Source organism: Oryx dammah, unplaced genomic scaffold (genome assembly GCF_014754425.2).
Source record: "Oryx dammah isolate SB20612 unplaced genomic scaffold, SCBI_Odam_1.1 HiC_scaffold_19, whole genome shotgun sequence".
Classification (NCBI taxonomy): Eukaryota; Metazoa; Chordata; class Mammalia; order Artiodactyla; family Bovidae; genus Oryx; species Oryx dammah.
The window spans coordinates 31,568,072-31,590,657 of NW_024070203.1; the positions used below are offsets into that span (position 1 = coordinate 31,568,072).

General features: G+C 44.7%; 1 protein-coding gene across 1 annotated transcript in view; it reads right to left on the minus strand.

The window, feature by feature from the left end:
- PRKDC (protein kinase, DNA-activated, catalytic subunit) overlaps window positions 1–22,586 on the minus strand; it is a 128,015-nt gene that overhangs the window by 19,558 nt on the left and 85,871 nt on the right. The window contains exons 61-69 of the mRNA XM_040261177.1: window positions 21,454–21,585; window positions 20,238–20,417; window positions 18,445–18,650; window positions 17,029–17,167; window positions 16,055–16,243; window positions 14,723–14,947; window positions 13,886–13,994; window positions 9,263–9,374; window positions 2,811–2,985 (exon numbers count right to left, since the gene is read on the minus strand). Of these exons, the coding sequence (XP_040117111.1) occupies window positions 2,811–2,985; window positions 9,263–9,374; window positions 13,886–13,994; window positions 14,723–14,947; window positions 16,055–16,243; window positions 17,029–17,167; window positions 18,445–18,650; window positions 20,238–20,417; window positions 21,454–21,585 (1,467 nt within the window). The remainder of the gene's footprint in view (window positions 1–2,810; window positions 2,986–9,262; window positions 9,375–13,885; window positions 13,995–14,722; window positions 14,948–16,054; window positions 16,244–17,028; window positions 17,168–18,444; window positions 18,651–20,237; window positions 20,418–21,453; window positions 21,586–22,586) is intronic.

Consider the following 22,586-nt stretch of genomic DNA (forward strand, 5'->3'; position numbering starts at 1 on the left):
GGACGCTTATCAGATATACGCTAGTAAAGTAATGCTCAAAATTCTCCAAGCTAGGCTTCAGCAATACGTGAACCGTGGACTTCCAGATGTTCAAGCTGGTTTTAGAAAAGGCAGAGGAACCAGAGATCAAATTGCCAACATCCACTGGATCATGGAAAAAGCAAAAGAGTTCCAGAAAAACATCTATTTCTACTTTATTGACTATGCCAAAGCCTTTGACTGTGTGGATCACAATAAACTGTGGAAAATTCTGAAAGAGATGGGAATACCAGACCACCTGACCTGCCTCTTGAGAAACCTATATGCAGGTCAGGAAGCAACAGTTAGAACTGGACATGGAACAACAGACTGGTTCTAAATAGGAAAAGGAGTACATCAAAGCTGTATACTGTCACCCTGCCTATTTAACTTATATGCAGAGTACATTATGAGAAACTCTGGGCTGGAAGAAGCACAAGCTGGAATCAAGATTGCCGGGAGAAATATCAATAACCTCAGATATGCAGATGACACCACCCTTATGGCAGAAAATGAAGAGGAACTAAAAACCCTCTTGATGAAAGTAAAAGTGGAGAGTGAAAAAGTTAGCTTAAAGCTCAACATTCAGAAAATTAAGATCATGGCATCTGGTCCCATCACTTCATGGGAAATAGATGGGGAAACAGTGGAAACAGTGTCAGACTTTATTTTGGGGGGCTCCAAAATCACTGCAGATGGTGACTGCAGCCATGAAATTAAAAGACATTTGCTCCTTGGAATAAAAGTTATGACCAACCTAGACAGCATATTAAAAAACAGAGACATTACTCTGCCAACAAAGGTCCATCTAGTCAAGGCTATGGTTTTTCCAGCGGTCATGTATGGATGAGAGTTGGACTATAAAGAAAGCTGAATGCTGAAGAATTGATGCTTTTAAACTGTGGTATTGGAGAAGACTCTTGAGAGTCCCATGGACTGCAAGGAAATCCAACCAGTCCATTCTGAAGGAGATCAGCCCTGGGATCTCTTTGGAAGGAATGATGCTAAAACTGAAACTCCAGTACTTTGGCCACCTCATTGAATCACTGAAAAAGACTCTGGTGCTGGGAGGGGTTGGTGGTAGGAGGAGAAGGGGACGACAGAGGATGAGATGGCTGGATGGCATCACTGAGTCAATGGACGTGAGTCTGAGTGAACTCTGGGAGTTGGTGATGGACAGGGAGGCCTGGCGTGCTGCGATTCATGGGGTCGCAAAGAGTCGGACACCACTGAGCGACTGAACTGAACTGATCAGATACACAATTTCCAAATATTGTCTCCCATTGTATGGGCTGTCTCTTCACTTTCTTTAGTGTGTTGCTTGAGGCACAGAAGCTTTTAGTTTTAATGTACAATTTCTCTACTACTTATTTGGTTGTATTACAGACATCTCTTAAATCTAATTCTCTGCTAAGCTTCAAGGACATTGACATTAGACTGTGTTACAACCCTTGCAACCACTCAAACCAGAAGTCCAGGTCACCCTCATCACTCCTGCCGTCTCTGGTCTTCTTTAGCACAGTTTTTTTTTTTTCCCCACCAGCATGTTCAAGACCTTCCAGGACCTCCTGGAGTCTCCAGTCCCTAATTCTGGGCCACAAGCTTCATGGTCCACCTCAAATCAGCATCATGAGATAGCCATCCCCTCACAGCAGGCTCTGCAGTTTCCAGTTTCTCACCTTTGGGATATTGTTTAAAAATGTATCTCAGCACCTTTCTTTCCTACCATTCCCAAGCGCCTCTTCTCCCTGGAGCCTTTCTCCCCACTGACCCCGTGACCCCATCAGCAGTGGAAAGCACCCGCTCTGCCCCACTTTCTGCTGAGAAGCCACATGCACCCCACTCCTGCTGCACCCAGAGCTAAGGAGACAGGAGGAGAAATGGCCAGGACCTTCTGGAAAAAAAGAATCTTCTTTCTTTTCTGCAGGAAATAGTCAGGGAGAGACTACCTAATTCCAGAAAGATGCAGAGGGAAAGCAATACACAAAACATCAAGAGCATTTCCAACTCCAGTGGTAGCCTGGAGCTACCAGAGTCACAAAGAACAAGATTCGTGTGTGTGTGGCGGGAGAGACTGGGACAGGAGACAGATCCTCCTAGGTGGGGAATTTGAGAGCATCTGAAAGTATGCTCCACTAGAGTATAACTTAGGGGTTGATACAGCTCCTTTGTTCACTTAGGCTGTTCCAGGCTGGGCTGTTTCTTATTGAAAATATAAAAATTCCTTATACAATACTTACCTCAAAGAAAAACATTATACAAGAGCATTAAAACCCACAAAACAGAAATACTAATTATTTCTACTGGCATAATATTCTTTGCTTTATAACAGCAAATCAACATAGGGTCATTAAAACAGAAAGTTCCTCTAGTATAGTTAAATATGATTACATGAAAAATTTAATACTTAAAATGTTAATATGCCACTTTTAAACAAAGCACACTTATATCAATTAAGGATCTTATTATCAAAGGACAGATTTTTCACAATCTGAAAATACAATTTGAAACTTAAATACAATTTGTAACAAACTGGCAAGCACTCACTTTGTTAAACAAGAGAAAACCTGATGTTAGGTCTATTTTCTTTATAAGTAACAGAAAATAATCATTTTGAAGTGACAAGTGAATAATAAACTTTAGAGGCTTTCTGGAAAACTTTAATTTTTCTTCAAGCTTACTTTCTTATAAAGAAAAGAAATACTAACAACTCCATCACCTCTAAGCATCAGTTTTTAAAGAGGAGCTCAGCTTAGAGACCGCCGGTTCGAGCCTGTGGCCCTGGTGCCCACCTGCTTCCTTGCGCTCTCGGCCATCTGCATCCTCATGGAGAAGCTGCAGCTCGTGATCAGGGTCCGTGTGTCTTCTTCCTGAGCCTGTGCATCCATCTCAGCCCCGTCCTCACTCGCACCTTCACTGTCTGGAAGGAGACAGAGCTTCTCCTCTATTTTGCTGAGAAAGAAACATCTACATGAAACAAAGAAAAGTAAAAGTTAATGCTGGACTTGTGAAAGGAATCTCTGACACACAGGAAGCTACTGGATAGCATTTACACAGAAATTCTACACTTACTGAAATTTTGCTCATTTTTTAGACGGTTAATGTTACACTCTCGGAACTGGACTTAATCTCCATTTTTATTAACCAACTCTGAGGATCCTCTGAAGATCACTGAGGATATTTTAACTTTCCAGATATCATCTATTGCCTCCACCTCCACAAAGTACAGTATTTACACTCACAACCTGCCTTCTTAATGAAGGGGCAGCACATCCGGTGTTGGGTCAAATAATTTTCCTCTTCTGCCTCTAAATCTAAGGTCCTCCTCCCAAAGTCAGACAGTGTCAAGTAGTAGGCAGGTTATAACCACTGTTCTCAGTGGCTGTGTTACACATATGGCCAATTTTATACACATTTGATTTGGTTCCTGTGATTGTATTTCAGTGTTTTAATTTTCAGTAACGTTGATACACCAAAAAAATCACTAAAGACATGGAAGATCTGAAAAACACAATTGACCACCTTGATCTAATTGAAAATTATACACATTATGTCTAAGAACTGCAGAATACACTGGGTTTTCAAGTACACAGAGTATATTTACTAAAATAGACCATATTCTTGGCCATAGATCAAGTCTCAATAAATTTAAAGAGACCAAAACCATACAGCATGTTTATAACCACAAGGAATTAATTCAGAAATCAGTAAGACATAGAAACTCACTTATAACTATTTTATGGATCAAAAAAGAAATTACAGAAGAATGAGAAAATATTTTGAACTACAAGATAATATAAAAATACAAAACCAACATACTAAAATCTGCAGTGTGCAGCTGAAGCAGTGATTAGAGGAACATTATAACTTTAAATGCACTGAAGAAAAAAGCATAAAATCAATGATCAAAGTTTACACCTTAAGAAACTGAAAAAGGAAAAGCTAAATCTAAAGAACACAGAAAAAAATACTAAAGATGAAACCAGAAATAAATGAAATAGAAAACAGATTGATGATAACATCAGCAAAGCAGATCCTTTGAGAAAATCAGCAGAATTGACAGACACCTAAAATTGAGAAACCGATGAAGAAAAAAAAGGAAACACAAATCATCAATATCAGGACTGAATAAGGATCTCCCACTACAGATACAACAAATAATAACATTAGGGTATAATATGAGCAACTTTATGCCAACAATTTGACATGAAATGGAAAAATACAATTTAATAAAATTCATACGGAAAGAAATAGAAAATTTAAATTTAAATAGTCCTATATACCTTTTTTCAAAAAGGTGTGTTTTTTTTTTTCCCCAGTATTTATTTATTTGGCTGTGCGGGGTCTTAGTTGCACCAGGTGGTACCTACTTCCCCCATCAGGGAATGAACCCGGCCCCCTGGACTGGGAGCATGAAGCCCTCACTGCTGGACCACCGCAGAGGTCCCAGCCCTACATTACTTAAGTAATTACATATATTACCAAAAATCTGCCCCACAGGAAACCTCCAGGTATATACAGTTTCACTGATGAACTGTGATATATCAAATATTTAAGAAATAAGAAGTATCTTACAGAAACTGTTTTCAAAAAAGAAAGAAGGGTACTTGTCCTAACTCATTTTATGAAGCCAGCATAACCCTAACATCAAAACCTAACAAGGACATTACAAAAAAGGGAGACATTACAGACCAGTTCCCACTTGAATACGGACAGAAAAAATTCTTAACAAAATGTTAGCAAACCAAGAATATGGAAAAGAGATCACCATAACCACACAGGTTTACCTTCAAATGCACCACCTACTTCAGAATCAAAAGCAACGTATTACACCAAAAACACAGCAAAGACGAGCAATATTATCCAGATGGTGACACAGGTCATTCCTGACCTTGGTCCCCTCACAGGAAAACCAAACAACATTCACGGACAAGACAACTCTGGGAAAATCCTCCAACACAATGGTGAGTCGTAAATAGCCCTGTACCCCAGAGACTGGGGGGCTGCCCGCTCCCAGGGCTGTGGGTCCCACTTCCTAGGGGTCTCAGGGCTCAGACCATGACAGAAAAGCTGGGGGGATTACAGCAACCAGCAATGGATCCAGGCAGGCAGGGCCCTGCTCCCAGTGGTGCCTGAACAGAAATCCTAACCAGTGGCTTTATGCACCTGAGCCGAGATGCTGACCCAGTCTGACCAGGGAGCTGGGCAGGGTGCAGGTTTGCCTGATTGAGGACCCAAACAATGAGCGTCGTCAGTCCTGGAGTGTGTTCTGTCCTCTGCCTGGGCAGAGAAGCTAGTTCACAGCCCCAGCCACCCTACTGAGAAGCCTAACTGGAGCTCAGGGACCTGCACAGCCCACCCTGTGACCCTGCTCACAGCAGCATGGGAAGGCCCAGCGGGAGGCCCTGCCTGTGGACAGAGCCAGGACAGTGGCTTGGCCACAGAGCCATGTAGCTTGGCTCATGGTTCTGCTGCATCTGGTTCCCAAACAAGAGTCCTGCCAGCTGAGAAGCCTACGTGGTGTCCCCGAATGGGCTGGGAAACTGACCTGTGGAAGAGCCTTCAGCTCAGGTACCCAGGGAGCCTCATAAGAACATGTGGGCTGTGGGGCCCACCCACAGCACAGCACACAGCAGTCCTGCAGCAGACAGCTCAGCCTGTGTCTCTCCCGCCCTGTCTTCAGAGTCAACTGGTGGCCCTGTCTGGCCAGGGAATTGGTGTGCAGTCCCACCTGATCTGGGTCCCCAAATGATGAGTTGTGCTGGCCTTTGGGCCAATCTTGCTGTCTTTCCCACCCTTCAACAGTACCCCACCTTATTGCTGAGAACAGGACCCTGTTCCAACCACCCAGGAAGCCTGATCAGAAAATCCATGCAGCACAGAGAATCCTTTTACAAGATAGTTTATGTAAGCCATATGCTAGACACAAAGGAAAGCTTGTAGTAGCCACACAAAAGACGTGATAAAGAAGTCAAAACTCAGTAGACAAAAAGTCATCAAATCACACAAGAAAGAACAGGGAAAGCAAAAAGGGGTCATGGACCCACAAAACTGTCAGAGAGCAATTAATAAAATGGGAACAGTAAGTCCTTACCCATGGATAATGGTTTCAAATGTAAATAGGTTAGATTCTTCAAGCAAAAGACACAGAATGTCTGAATGGATAAAAATAAGATCCAGGGAGAACTCTCAGGTCTAGTGGTTAGGATTTGGCACCTGCATTGTCCTGGCCCAAGGCCCATCTCTGGACAGGGAACTAGGATCCCACAAGCCACATGACACAGTCAGAAGACAAAACAGATCCAACGATATGATGTCTACTACAGATTCACCTTTGCTCTGAGACACACTGACAGAGTAAAGGGAGAGAAAGATATTTCAAGTAAATGGTAACCCCAAAGAGCAGGGGTAGCTCTACTCTATCAGAGCAAACTAAGCTAACAACAGTAAGAAGATACAAAGGTAAAGGGAGAGAAAGATATTTCAAGTAAATGGTAACCCCAGAGAGCAGGGGTAGCTCTACTCTATTAGAGCAAACTAAGCTAACAACAGTAAAAAGATACAAGGAAGGTCATTACATGAGGATAAAGGGGCCTACTACCAATCTGTCAAGAAAATATAATGATTACAAATATTTATGCACCCTACATCAAAACACCTATAAAACAAACAGTAATATAACTAAAAGGAGAAATAAACAGCAATCCAACTATTGTTGGTCCTTTAATACTCCACCACCAACAATGGATAGATCATCCAGACAGAAAATCAATAAAGAGATAGCAGATCTGAATAATACTATAGACAATACGGACCTAACAGGCACATACATGAAAAAAAGAGAAAAACACAATCAATTAAATGATGTAAAGAAAAGGCATATGACAAAATTCAATACCTCTTCATTATAAAAAAAAAGTTTCAGAAAATCAGTATATGAGCAGCAAATAATTGGAAAATAACAATACAATGAAAAAAATCCATTTACAAGAGTGCTGAAAAATAACACATACTTAGAAACAAATCTAACAAAAGATGTCTAAGATTTCCATACTGAAAAAATACAAATCTTTGAAATTAAAGACCTAAGTAAACAGAGAGACATACCACATTCCTGAGCTAGAGAACTCTATACTGTTAAGACAGCAATTCCCCAAACTGATCTATAGTCAACAAAAGTCCAACCAAACTCTGTTTTTCTTTTTCTTTTGGTAGAAATTGATAAACAGATTCTAAAATGTATATATAAATATAAGTATCCTAACAGAAACAAAGCAATTTTCATTAAGAAAAACAAAGTTGGAGGACTCACCCTATATGATTCAAGACTTACTATAAAGCATCAGTAATGAATACAGTTTGATATTGTGAAAAGATAAGCATAAAACTCAAGAAACAGAACAGAGAATTCAAAAAAAGACCCACAAATTTAACGGCCTGATTTTCAAAAAAGGTGCCAAGGCAATTCAACGAAAGAAAAGTTAAGACTTTTGAACAAATGGGACTACACAACGAGATATCAACATGGAAAAAGTGCACTTGTACCCCTGCCTCACACCATCTACATGATCATCTTCCACTGGATCACAGGCCTAGACATAAAAAATGAAACCATAACATTTCTAGAAGAAAATACAGGAGGATAATTTTGCAAGATGAGCCTGGAATACCAGATCGAAAGGTCTCCCACTAACCAAACCTGAGACATTCTGAACATGAAATAAATAAGAACAGTAATGGATTATATTCCATAAATAAAATTTGATTCCATGATTATATACTAAAAATTAAAATTTAAGTAAATGAGTAGATAAACAGATGGGGGAGAAGGAGGGCTTCCTACGAGATGCAGACAAATACGGGCACTTTGGCGCGGGGAGACGATGGTCACCGGACAGCGCTGCCAAGGCTGCTTTGTCCAAAGTCATCCAGACACACTGCGGAGGAGGCGGCCTCATCAAGCAGGACCAGCGTGTCGCAGAGCACCTCCTGTCATCCGTTTGGGGAGAGGAGAATACAGGCCTGACACCCGGAAAGGCCGGACCTGCTTTAACCAGACAGCCAACACCATTGCCCCCAGGAAAGGAAGGGCAGGGGACACTCTGTGCTTCTAGGAGGAATCCCGCAGGACGCACACTCTGCTTCAGCTGCATTCCCATCACGGGCATCTCACCTGGACAGTCGTGACGACATAGAGCTAAACCCAAACTATGGAAAACACCTCCAGAGCATCAGTGTCCTGAAAGACGGCTGAAGAACTGTCCCAGGTTCAAGAAGACCAAGAAGACATATCAGCTAAATAAATGCATATACGATGCTGCTGCATCCTGTCTTAAAGGCCAGAATGCTTTACAGGACATTAATGGGAGAAATGACAAAACTGAAATAGAGGCTATACATTAAAGTGAAAACAGAGAAGTTACTATTATACTGTGGTTCTAAGAAAATACTCTTTTTCTTAGGAAAGGTACACTGATAAACAAAGAGGCAAAGAAATAGATGTATGCAGCTTATCTTCAAATGGTTCCAAAAATAAGTATATATATGTGGAGAGAAAGAAAAAAAGGCTAATATACAATCTATTTAAAATGTTTTAAAAAACCATGAATCTGAGAAAAAGGCACACAGAGGAGTGCCACTTTTCTTGTTATTTTTTTATAGAAAAGAATTGTCTCAAAAAGTAAAAAAGTTTGAAAAACAAAAAGTATTAAAAGTGAATCTTTGAAAAGCTGTAGTACCAGAAGAAACAGGGTCCAATGGCAGGAAGAGGAATTGTGGGGGTCACAGTCCTTCGGTCCTGCTGACTGCATGTTTCTGCAGAAAACAACTCATAGCCTCTCTGGCCCTGCTCCTCCCACGGATACGTGTGGCAAGTGTCTGCCTGAAGACCACCAAGAGCTGTTTCAAGGGAAGCAGAGAGCCTCAGACCTGGTGAAGTGAGGCATATGGTGCATAACAGGGCTGAGAAGTCAGGGTGTCGCTCCCTATCAGGCAGCCCTGAGCCAGGAGCAGAGGGGCCGCCCTGCCTTCTCTCACCTCCGAGCACATCCACAGCTCACCACCCAGCACAGGATGGACAGGGGACATGTCGCACACAGGCAGGGAGACTGCTGACGGGACAACCTCAGTGGAAACGGGCGCACGCAAGGCTCAGACTCCACACTGCCCAACCACAGTTTGGGAGAAAAACAATTCCGGAAACTTCAGCAAAGAGACCACATCAACTTGGGGGATCACATCTCACCGATTTGTGATGATGTCATCCCAGATGTTCATCGGGTCCATTTTAGCATCAGGGTATCGATTTGTCCAGGTTTTCACAAGTCTCTTCAGGGGAACTTGAGATGATAAATTACCTAAAAATGACATTATGGTGTGAGTGTGGCCACAGCCCAATGATCAGACCACCTTACAAAGTGAGCTGCCATCTGTAAACAGAAACTTAGTTCAGATTCCTTGTGCAAATTATAACACTTGGCCCTATTGTTCACAACAGGAGCACAAAGTTACCATGTTTAATATATTCTGACATGAAAACTTAATGTCTTCAGGCCATCAAGGAAAGAGGAGGAAATAAACACGTGCAATTTTTACATTCACCACAGGTCCACAGTCACAACGCTCCACTCACAACCCCAAAATCTGAAAAGCCCTGAAAACTGACAAGCTATTCACAGGGTTGCAACCAATTTTACTGTTTATAAAATCTAATATGAGTCGTCGCAGGACAACTGAATCTGCTCATGCCACTCGTGGGAGTGCCCAGAGGAGGGGGAGACTCGTTCGTTGCTGGAGGATTGGCCACCAACCAAGACCTGGTGTGCACATGAGGTCGCCATGACAAAAGCCCCCAAACAACCTGGCTCAAGGGCTTCTAAATTCCACAACACTATTATTAAAGAGAACGCACTAGTCATAGCAAATAACCTTTTTCAACAATATAAGAGATGACTTTACACATGCACGTCTCCAAATGGTCAACACCAAAACCAAAGTGATTACATTCTTTATAGCCAAAAATGGAAAAGCTGTATACGGTCAGCAAAAACAAGGCCAGCAGCTGACTGTGGCTCAGATCATCAAATTCTCATAGCAAAAAAAAAAAAAAAACAACACTGGAAAAACAATAAGACAACCAGGTATGACTTAAATCAAATCCCATATGAATTCACAATAGAGGTAACAAACAGATTCAAGGGACTAGAATGAGTTAACAGTGTGCCTAAAGAACTAGGGGCAGAGGCTGCAACACACTACAGAAGGTGACAAACAAAACCACTGCAAAGAAAAAGGAAAGCAAGAAGGCAAAGGGGTTATCTGAGGAGGCTTTACAAACAGCAGAAGAACGAAGAGAAGCGAAAAGCAAGGGAGAGACGGGAAGGTACATCAAATTAAATGCAGAGTTCCAAAATACAGCTATAACAGTCAAGAAGGCCGTCTTCAATGAACAGTGCTTAATAATCAAAGAAAACAACAAAAGGGGAAAGACTAGCGATCTCTTCAGGAAAACTGGCAACATCAAGGGAACATTCTGCCCAAAAATGGGCACAATAAAGGATAAAAATGGTAGAGACCTAGTAGATGCTGAAGAGATTGAGAAGAGATGGAATGAATGCATGGAAGAACTGTATAAAAAAGATCTTAATGAACCAGATTACTATGATGGTGTGGTTAGTCATCCAGAGCCAGACATTCTGGAGTGCAAAGTCAAGTTGGCCTTAAGAAGCACTGCTCTTAATAAAGCTGCTGTTAATGAAATTCCAGCAGAACCATTCAAATCCCTAAAGGATGATGCCATCAAGGTTTGAAATTTCAACGTTCAAAAAATAAAGATCATGGCATCTGGTCCCATCACTTCATTGCAAATAGATGGGGAAACAGTGGAAACAGTGACAGACTTTATTTTGGGGGGTGGCTCCAAAATCACTGCAGATGGTGACTGCAGCCATGAAATTAAAAGACGCTTGCTCCTTGGAAGAAAAGCTATGACCAACCTAGACAGCATAGTAATAAGCAGAGACATTACTGACAAAGGTCCTAGTCAAAGCTATGGTTCTTCTAGTAGTCATATATGGATGTGAGAGTTGGGCCATAAAGAAGACTGAGTGCTGAAGAATTGATGCTTTTGAACTGTGGTGTTGGAGAAGACTCTTGAGAGGCCCTTGGACTGCAAGGAGATCAAACCAGTCAATCCTAAAGGAAATCAGTCCTGAATATTCATTGGAAGGACTGATGCTGAAGCTTCAATACTTTGGCCACCTGATTGGAAGAGCTACCTTGTAAGAAGAGACCCTGATGCTAGGAAAGATTGAAGGCAGGAGGAGAAAGGGACGACAGAGGATGAGATGGTTGGATGGCATCACCGACTCAATGGTCATGAGTTTGAGCAAGCTCCAGGAGATGGTGAAGGATAGGGAAAACTGGCATGCTGCAGTCCACGGGGTCACAAAGAGTCAGACACAACTGGGTAACTGAACAACAATAAAAACGTTTAAAGCTTTGGTTTTCTTTCTATGGTGAGAAAGCAGTGCTTACCTTGTTCAGGCAAGTTACTTAATCTCTGATGCCCTATAAAATGAGGAAAAAGAATCTAAGTCTCATTTGTTGTTCAGTCCCTCAGTATCTCTCGGAGTTTACCCAGGTTCATGTTCATCGCTTCAGTGATGCTGACCAGCCATTTCATCCTCTGACACCCTCTTCTTCTACCCTCAATCTTTCCCAGCATCAGGGACTTCTCCAATGAGTCATCTGTGCACATCAGATGACCGAAATACTGGAGCTTCAGTTTTGAGTATCAGTTCTTCTAGTTCAGAGTTGATCTCCCTTAAAATTGACTGGTTTGATCTCCTTGCTGTCCAAGGGACTTTCAGAAGTCTTCTCCAGCACCACAGTTCAAAGACATGAATTCTCTGACGTTCTGCCTTCTTTAACAGTCCAGCTCTCACAACCGTACGTGACCACTGGGAAAACCATAGCGGACTTTTGTCTCTGCTTTTCAACACACCATCTACGTTTGTCATTGCTTTCCTGCCAAGAAGCAAGCATCTTCTGATTTCATGGCTGCAGTCACCGTCTGCAGTGACTTTGGAGCCCAAGAAGAGGAAATCTGTAACTACGTCCACCTCTTCCCCTTCTATTTGCCATGCAGTAATGGGGCCAGAGGCCATGATTTTAGTTTCCTTAACAGTCTTAAGCCAGCTCTTTCACTTTCCTCCTTTACCTTCATCGAGAGGTTCTTTAGCTCCCCCTTCACTTTCTGCCATTAGACTGGTATCTGCATATCTGAGGTGGTGGTTGTTTCTCCCGCCTATCTTGATTCTAGCTTGTAACTCATCCGGGCTGGCATTTCTCATGATGTGCTCAGTGTACAGGTTAAACAAACAGGGAGACGGCAAACAGCCCTGTCACACTGCTTTCTCGACCGTGAATGAATCAGTTGCTCCATGCAGGGCTCTGTTTCTTCTTGACCCGCACACAGGTTTCTCAGGAGACAGGTAAGATGGTCTGGTATTCCCAACTAAGAGCTTTCCATAGTTTGTCATGATCCACACAGACAAAGACTTTAGCATTGTCAATGAGACAGAGAGATGGTTTTCTCTATAATCCAGTGAATGTTGGCAGTTTGATCTCTAGTTCTTCTTCCTTCTCTAAACCCAGCTTAGATACTGGAAGTTCTTGGTCTGAATAATGCTGAAGCCTAGCCTGTAAGATTATAAGCATGATCTTACTAGCATGGGAGATGAGTACAATTGTCTGATGGTTAGAGCATTCTTTAGGACTACCCTTCTTTGGAATTGGGATGAGGATTGACCTTTTCCAGTCCTGTGGCCACTGCTGGGTCTTCCAGATTTGCTGACATAATAAATACAAAACCTGATCAGTTTAGTTCAGCTTAGTTGCTCAGTCATGTCCGACTCTGCAACCCCATGGACTGCAGCACACCAGGCTTCACTGTCCACCACCAACTCCCAGAGTTTGCTCAAACTCATGCGCATCAAGTCAGCAACGCACCAACCATCTCATCCTCTATCGTCCCCTTCTTCTCCTGCCTTCAGTGTTTCCCAGCATCAGGGTCTTTTCTAATGAGTAAGTTCTTCATATCACCTGGCCAAAGTATTCCAGCTTCAGCATCGGTCATCAGGTGCCATGATATTAGTTTTAGAGTCTACATCTCATAGGCTGTTATAAAACTGGGTAAAATACAGAGAAAAGAAACTAACACAGCTCCTAGAATGATACGCCACTAGTAATATATACTTGAAAAACCATTCTCCAAATTTAAAACAGAGAACAGTCAGGTAGATAGTTCTGAACACCAACTTTTATCAGTACTCTAAGAAGTCTTTCAAGAAATGAAATTTGAATTCATAACAAGACGTTACTTCTGACTCTGGGGGACCTTCCATCGGCATCAGGATTAAGCCCACTCAGCAGCAGCAGAAAGGCCTTCGGTTTGGGCACAGCCACCCGGGCCTCACCTCACCACCTGGCACCTGGGACAGTCACGCCAGTACCCCAGGCTCAGGCTGGCCCTCTGAGAACCCCTCTCTTCCTACCATACCCAACTCAAGCCCTACCATCAGATTCTATCACCCCAATTTTTCATGGGGGTCCTGGACTGCTCTGCTCTGTGGGGACCACAGCGTCTGCTCCCTGGAAGCTTCTTAAGTGCCCAGAAGAGCACTGGACTATTTTAAACACTTATTTCAACAATCTCAAAACACACATTCATGGAGTAAACTCAAGACAGTTTCTAACCCACACATTAAGAAACATGTACTATCACCAAGCAAAAAAAAAAAAAATCAGATGGCAAAACTCTTCCTAATTATGAAAGGAAAAAAGATACATATAAATAAAAAATTACCTTGTTTGCTAATAAAGCTGATAAACTCCTGAATTTCTATGAAAGTCTGTACAGATTGCAATTTGGTGAGTCTACTTCTGTGTAAGAGGACATCAATACTGGAATAGTTCTGGAAAAGTTATTTAGCATTGGTTACAGGTCAATGTACTGCTTCAGATTTTAACACAGTCTAAACACGAAACAGCAACCACCCTATAAACAGATCAGTTACGCGGGATGTCTCTGAGTGGTCACAGGAGCAATTAAATGGTCTAAATTTTTTTTAAATTTTGGTTTTCAGTCACATTTTGGTTCAACAAAATCAATAAGAGCTATACAATCAGGTGCTGCTGCCTCCATTCCCCACCAATTCTTAAAAATCACAATATCCTATAATACAGAACTGCCAACTATAGAAGCCAACCTTTCTCCTTCCATAAACTTCGAGTGGACTGCTACTCAACCTCAAACATGTTTAAAAACTAGAATAAAGACAGTGAATGTCTATGTTCAGCAACAACAAACATTCGGGGACTCTACACAAGAATTGGCTTTAACAACGTAATGGCCAACCTCAGAGGCAGGACAGACCCTGGCTGGCGGGGCCGCACGACCCTCCTGCATGACCACCTCCCACCCACATGCCTGGGGGTGGGGCCTGCTCTCAGGTACTTGTCCAGGGAGAGAAAGAAAACCCCAAGGGAAAACAAAAGGAACTTTCTAAGTCAGAAACAGGCACTAAAAGGCTCCAGGCCGTTGGCTGGTGTGCAGGGAATCAGGGGCAAGTGGCCAGAGAACCGCCCATGTCGACCCAAGCTCACAGGAATAGCGCAGCCCCGGCGGGCACGCCCAGGTTACCTGCATGAACATCTGGATGCAGTTCTGGATGTAATACTTGGCCCTGTCCATGTCGTCCTGCAGGAGGTAGAGGAGACTCAGCTCCTGGCTGTAGCGGAGCTCGAGCAGGGCCTTCCGCATCTCCGAGGTCAGTGCCTCGTCCACAAAGGTCAGCAGCGCCTGGTCGCCCTCCCCGCGCAGCAGCAGCTTCAGCTTGCTGCGCACCATGTATGGCAGGCAGGCCTCCTGCAGAGCAAGAATGGGTGTGACAGCGTGAGATGGCATCGCCATGCATCTGCGGTGTCACGTCACAGGTTCAAATGATGGCGCTTAATGTTTCCAACCTAAGGCCACAATCTTTAAAGCAAGTTCATCTACAATTGCTCATTTTATAACCACAAAACATACAGGAACACGTTCTATAGAAAACGGAAACTACTTGTAGCAGAAAGAGAACCGGACGTTCAGTACCTAGTGAGGACCTGCAGGCTGGGCAAGGGCAGCGGTGCAGATGGGCGCCAGACCAGCCCAGTGAGGCCCATGTGCAGTGCAGACACAACAGGAAACACTCTCCCTATGGGCACCCCAGGGAGGCTAACATTCCTTTGTAAAGGCATCTGCTTATTTTGAAAGCATTAGCTAAGAGCACAGTGAGTGAGTGAGTGAAAATTGCTCAGTCATGTCCGACTCTTTGTGACCCCATGGCCTATACAGTCCATGGAATTCTCCAGGCCAGAATACTGGAGTAGGTGGCCTCTCCCTTCTCCAGGGAATCTTCCCAACCCAGGGATTCAACCCAGGTCTCCCGCACTGCAGGCGGATTCTTTACCAGCTGAGCCACAAGGTGAGCCTAAGAATACTGGAGTGGGTAGCCTATCCCTTCTCTAGCGGATCTTCTCAACCCAGGAATTTAACCGGGGTCTCCTGGATTGCGGGCAGATTCTTTACCAACTGAGCTATGAGGGAAGCACAGTGGTTTCACAATATTATGGAGTTTGGGGGAGTCAAGTTATTTAAACAGTCTAATGCTTTACAACCACTTTCCTGTTTCTGAAAAGTTTTAAACACCTTCATTAATGAGACTTCCCTGGTGGCTCAGACGGTAAAGCATCTGCCTACAATGCAGGAGACCCAGGTTCAAACCCTGAGTCGGGAATATCTCCTGGAGAAGGAAATGGCACCCCACTCCAGTATTCTTGCCTGGAAAATCCCATGGATGGTGGAACCTGATAGGCTACAGTCCATGGGGTTGCAAAAGAGTCAGACACGAGTGAGCAACTTCACTCTCATTAATGAGAGAGCACTTGACCATCGAGGACATCTACTTGGGTGACCTCATAGATGGCCCCACACCTGATAGAAGGGCTCGCTCCACATCTTGCTCAGGTCCGGGATGCCCTCGCCATCAGTGCTAGCCGTGGAGCAGTACTCCAGCGACTTCCACTCAGCCAGCTGGTTGTAGCAGTCAAGGGATGCAAGTTCCCAGAAGTCCTTCTCGGCTTCCGTGGGCTCGCCGTCTGCCCACTCCTGTGTGTTGAGGGCCTGCAAAGATTATTTTACCAAATTGGAAACATGTAACATTCACACTAAGAATAATCACTGTCAGATTTATGACAGGTAGAGAAAAAAGGGAAAAGAGAGTTAACTTGAGGGAACCTAACTGTCAAATGAATATTAAAAATCCCAGCTAGGACAGAACCACTTCTTTGGGGAACTTAACTGTAAAGTCAATTAATAAGCTGAAAACTGAAAATTGCCCTTAATTTGATGTAAATACTGTAGAGTCTTTACCACTTGAAAAGTTCTTAGAATGAAAATTAGAAAACAGGACATTTATAGAAAACTGCAGAAGGTTTCACCATTTAGATGTCTCGCACAGGCCACAGGCCCTCAACTGCAAGTGTGACCTGCCACACATCCATACTCAGCCACGGACAACTCCCAACACAAGACGTGCAAAACTGAATTTCCCCAAACCAGCTCTCATCTACCTTTTTATAAGTTTTACTTGCAGAGTGGAAACAATCTACTCAAACAGAAACTATATAACAATACCAGATACTGAAATGACATTTTACAATTTCATAATAACTTGGTAAAAAACACTTTCTCTTTGATTCAGTATTTTCTTAAAAAGAGTATGAGACAGAACAATAACTAGTTCATGTTCAGTTATTATGAAACCATTTTCTGGTAGTAATCTTTGTGTAAAAGTTAAGGAATATAGCTGAATATTTGAAGGTCTAAATTCTAAAGTTGACAGTGTTTTTCCATCCAGAGAACAAAAGTGGTAAAGCAACAACACACTTGCTGGAGATCAACTCTACCTCATTATACAGCCTGGCAGCTTCAGAATAGTCACTTCTTGCTTCTGCTAACAGTGCATCCTGCGTGATCTGCTTTGTTCCAATCTCACTGCTGAAAATACCACGGAGGATGTCATACTCCCCGATCGACCTATACAGTCTATGAAACAGATCAAAAAAAAAAAAAAAAAGAGGACAAATCAGTGAATGCCCAACATTTTTAAAGTCTTTCTTGAAATTATATTAAACCAAGATGCCACAATTATAATAACTAAAAAAGATGTCATATTGTTTTGTTAAAACATAAAATCTTAAAAATTTTGAAGTTACCATTACGTTTTATTACTTGAGCCATACAGAAGGCAGAAATTATTCTAAAGTGCACGCTTGTGTGCTCCGTCACTTCAGTTGCATCTGACTTCTCGTGACCCCACGGACTGTAGCCCACCAGGCTTCTCTGTCCATGGGATTCTCCAGGCAAGAATACCGGAGTGGGCTGCCATGCCCTCCCTCCTCCAGGGGATCTTCCCGACCCAGGAATCAAACCTGTGTCTCTTATGTCTCCTGCGTTGGTAGGCTGGTTCTTTGCCACTAACCACTAGTGGCGCTTTACCAATAGCATCACCTTGGGAAGCCCATTCTAAAGTGCATTTAACGTAAAATCTGAAAATATCATAGGTTTACAATGTACAAGTTGACTCATTAAATGAGACTGTTCTATGTCACTCCATCACTGAAACATTTATCTGTGGTGACCTTTCTGGAATCTGGTCCAAAACCCAGAAGCAGGTAAACTAGTTCTGGCCCTACAGATGCCATGTACTCCACATGCAATGGCTGTCTCGATGTTACTGAGAGCCTGAACATGTGCTAGAGTTTTGACTTTGATGTCAACACAAATTTGTTGGCCCATCAGCGAAGCCTCCCACTTGAAGACAGGCTCAGGTGTCTGAAAGTCCATTCCCTCCTCCCTGGAGACTTCTTCCTGTCTTCGGCGTGCCCACACAAGGTGTCACAACCATCCAAGCCCACAGAGAACACGACAGGGTGGGAATAGCCTGTGGGCAGAGCAGCAGCCCCAGGACTCATCCCCCAGGGGACGGGCCACACCCGGGCTGCGAGGCTCCTTGGCAGGACACAGCGCCTACTGCTCGCCTCTCGCAGGCACAGGGACAGGAGCGACTACACGACAGAGACGCTCTTTTACGCTTTTCCCAGAACTGGGAATATCTCAAAACCATTGCTACAGGAAAAGTGCATGTCCAGTCTCACCCTAATCCAGTGCCCTCACAATCCAGTGCCTGAGAATTAGGCCCTGGGTTTCTCATGATAAACCTCAGGTAAGAGAAGACTCAGACAGGATGTGTGTTGCCCAGATAAAGTAACTATGTTAGACGCATCATTTTGGCCACAGCAGGGTCGGGGCCCAGAGCTTACTTGGCAAGTTCCATCCACCTGCCGACGTCGGGGGGCAGGCTAGGCCTCCCCCGTGCACGCTTGGCAGGCGGCTCCTGGGGTGCCAGTCGCAACAGTGCCTCCTCCAGCAGGCAGATGGCCCCAGGCTGCTGCAGGCCCGCCAGGCCGGCCCCACTGACCAGAGCCGGGTCGAGGCTCAGCAGGTCGGCGTGTTGGCAGCTGATCTCCTGGCAAGACACAGACACGCAGTCCTTCAGTGAGAGGGTCTTTAACCAGGAGTAACTCGTTTTACCAAACACTAAGTTCTGGCGTTAGCAGTCACAGGAGAAAGACATGGAGCCCTTCACACACAGTTTCAGACCAAGTCTGCACGTGCATCCCTCCCACGTGGCTCCCCCAGTTCCGGGCCCAAAGGCAAGCTGCAGGGCGGTAAGTTACTTATCAAGACTGCCCTAAACAGCAGTGGACAAAACTGCAAAAGTAAAAATTCAGATATAAAAAAATCACTGCAGAATACAATGTGAAGAGAAACTTACTCTGAAACAGTGGCTGATGCAATATAATTTCTCAAGCCCTGTCTCTGGTATTGCCAGGAGAAAACCAATGAAAGAATTCTACATGTAAATTATAAACCAATAAAAGTAGAGTACATAAAAAGAAACTGTATTAACAGTTTCATGCTGCGTGGAAAAGAACAAAGTAGGCATAATAAATACTTCATCTCAAGGAATTATTACCCAGTTTGCAAACCACAGCTACTGATAAATAGCATTAAAGAACATAATTTTTAAATTACTCCAAGGACGTAACTAATTACAAAAATACTGACATGAATCCAGATGATTTTCTATTAGGGGCTTTGTAATTATCCACGTTTTGAGTATAAAGAAAATATTTCTTAATCCCCTAATAAGTATGCTTAGTGGTTACAAAAGTACATCTACACTAGTCCTCTGTTCGAACTGCATTGCTGTGGAAACCTTCTCTGACACCTGTGTCCCCCATGTCTGCAATGGTGCAGAGCACCCCCCCAGCCCCCAGCAAGGTGTGGCCCACTGATCTGCCCACCAGGCCCTGCACCCCACCCACTTCTGCATCACGTGCCATGCCCTCATGACCTTCCACCTCTGCCTGCTCTCCGCCTGCCCCCATTGAGTGTAGTTCTGTGTCCCCACTGCCTGGTCCCCACCCAGTGCACAGGTAGGCACACACTCCATCAATGTCCCTGAAGGTGACAGCAGGGCTGGGTGCCACGTGACATGCAGGTGTGACCAGAACCTGCAGGGACGAGCTGACACACAGTCAGAGCAACTTTGTATTAAGTTGGATCTCAGATTATTCTGTCATATATAAATTTAAAAAAAAATACAAATTAATTGGGGCTTCCCTGGTGGCTTAGTGGTAGAATCTGCCTATCAAGGCAGGAGACACAGGTTCAATCTCTGGTCTGGAAAGATTCCACATCCCGTGGAGAAACTAAGCCCAGGTGCCAAACTACCGAGCCTGTGCTCTAGAGCCCAGGACCCACGACTACTGAAGTCCGTGCCCCAGAGCCTGAGCTACACAAGAGAAGCCACGGCAACGAAGAGCCCGTGCACCACAACAAAAGAGCAGGCCCCCGCACCCCCAGCCAGCACAACCAGAAAAGAGCCCACACGGCAGGGAAGACCCAGCACAGCCAAAAAGAATAAATAAGCTGCCCCAAGCCACCTGGGAGGAAGTGGCCCCACCAGAGTCCAGCTGCTATGTTAAACCCACACTGCAACTGGGAAACCAGCAGAGCCACTGAGACACAGGCGTGCCGACAACCTCACCTGGATACAGGACACGAAGGGCGGGAAGAAGGAGAAGCTGGTGTCCAGGAAGTGCGTGAAGTCCTGCAGGAGCTTCTGGGTGGCGCCCCGCCCCTCAGCTGCAGTCCTGCGCTCGCCCGACTCCCTCAGGATCCCCGAGCACAGGCTGCCGAAGAGCTGCCTCGCGACGAGAGGGTCTCTCTGTAAGACATTGCCAAGGGGGACAGGTGTGCTGACTTGCACATGCATCAGAGCCCGGCCTGAAACATCAAGTGCTGCCACCGGTCACCACGCTGGGCAACGTCACTGGAGGACTGTGCCCCCCGAGGAAAGCTGGGAAGGGACATGGGGGTGTAAGCTATTTTGCAAATTCCTATCACTTTATAAATAGTTAGGTAAGTAAAAAGCTTATAAAGCAGTAATGGGCTACACAGATGTAACCTTTTATTATGATCAATATTGGGCTTTCCCAATGGTTCAGCTGGTAAAGAAACTGCCTGCAATGCGGGAGACCTGGGTTCGAGCCCTAGGTTGGGAAGATTCCCTGGAAAAGGGAAAGGCTACCCACTCCAGTGTTCTGGCTTGGAGAATTTCATGGACTGTATAGTCCATGGGGTCGCAAGGAGTCAGACGCAATTGAGCGACTTTCACTTATCACTTATGATCAATATTAGTACCGCAAACTTAAGTACAGTAAAGATATGAGGCATCAAGTTTCAGTACCTAATTATGTACTATATGACACAGTATAAAGATTTTTTAAATTACTTCATTAAAGTCAAAGGAATCTTAACCAGACTTTTAAGGATAAATATCCTTTTCATCTCAGAGCACTCAGCTACAGAACCTCACTCACTCCTGAAGCTCGTGGTCACCCTAACAACAGAAAGGAGTATTTCAGTCCGCTGTGCCTGGGAATTTCGGAGGAGGATGCTAATACCACTGACCTTCCCGATCACCGCACAAGAGGGTTTTGTATAATCAATGATTTAAGTGGTGCAGCTACTTACATACTATTTCATTCCCACCAACATCACTGGTGAGAAAAAGAGTGCGGTGTGACTGGCACACAGAGACACTGGGCCCAAAGCAAAGTGCTGGATGGGACCCCACGGCGGGGTCCCCAGGAGCCAGGACTTGGGATGAGGCTCAGCACTGAGGCCTGTGTGGGGGACAGGTCACCCCTGTTTCTTGCAAGAGGCAACGGCCCCAGAGCGTGTGCCGGCCCCGCACTGACCTGGGCCACAGCCTGCAGTGGGGTGATCAGGCTGCTGTGTGGAATCTGGATGTCAGGAAGGTCTCCACGGCGGTAACTTCTGTACAAGACAACCTGGGCCTCATGCTTCATTTTCAACTCACTCTTGATCTCCTACAATCATCAGCGATACAGGAAGGTTACAACTTTCATCTAAAGAGTAGGGCTTGGGTGATGAAACCATCCTCGCCTGCCACTGACAAAAGTGAATCAAGGTCAATTCTATCCAAGACACTCTAGTCGCTACACTTGATCAAAGTGGCAGACAATAAGCCCAAAACCAGTGTTAGATGTGCAATGGGAAGATTATTTAAAGATCTATTACAAAGAAATCTGAGTTTCTCTGAAATTAGATAACTTGATTTAAAACTTTTTCAACCCACAAATGAGAGGATTGTATTTCTTTGTCACTCTCAAGACAAACCTTGGCTACAGAGCCCACTGGCCCCAGCTGGCCCTGCTCTATGCAGGCGTTCCCCCTTCGGGCCCCATTCCCCCTGCTGGTACCGGTTCCATTGGCAAGGGCCTGCTCCCCCTGCGGGGCCAGGTTCACCCTGCGGGCCCTGTTCCCCCCACAGGGCACTCCCTCACATGCATACATCCTGGCTAACCCCTGCGGCTGCCCAGCTTCTCCGTCTGCCGCACACTGCTCTGCAGCTCCAAGAGCAGAGGGGACCCCCAAACGCATCTGCTGAGAGTGGTGACGACACCTAGCAAGGCCACCCCAGGTCCCAGGCCACACCCCATCCATTCCCTGAGACCCTCGGCGATCAGCCCGGCACCTCTATCCCACCCCCGCCCTGTCCCCTCAAGAAGCCCCAGGCAGGACTCAGGCTTAATGAGGAGGCTGGAGCAAAGGACCCTACGCTGGGTGGGGCCGGCCCTTGGCCTGCAGTGCTGTGGTTAGAGATATGGGGAAGTCCAGTCTTTCCACAGAAGACAGTGGAACCTTCTGACCATTTCACACTCAGACTTGGAAGTGAAGTGGCTGAGGATTTAAACTGAGTCACAAAGGAGACAGGATTCTCACCCACAGTCCAGTCCTAGAACAGCCTGTCGTCATCTCTGTGGGTTATAATAGGGTCTCACCCACAGTCCAGTCCTAGAACAGCCTG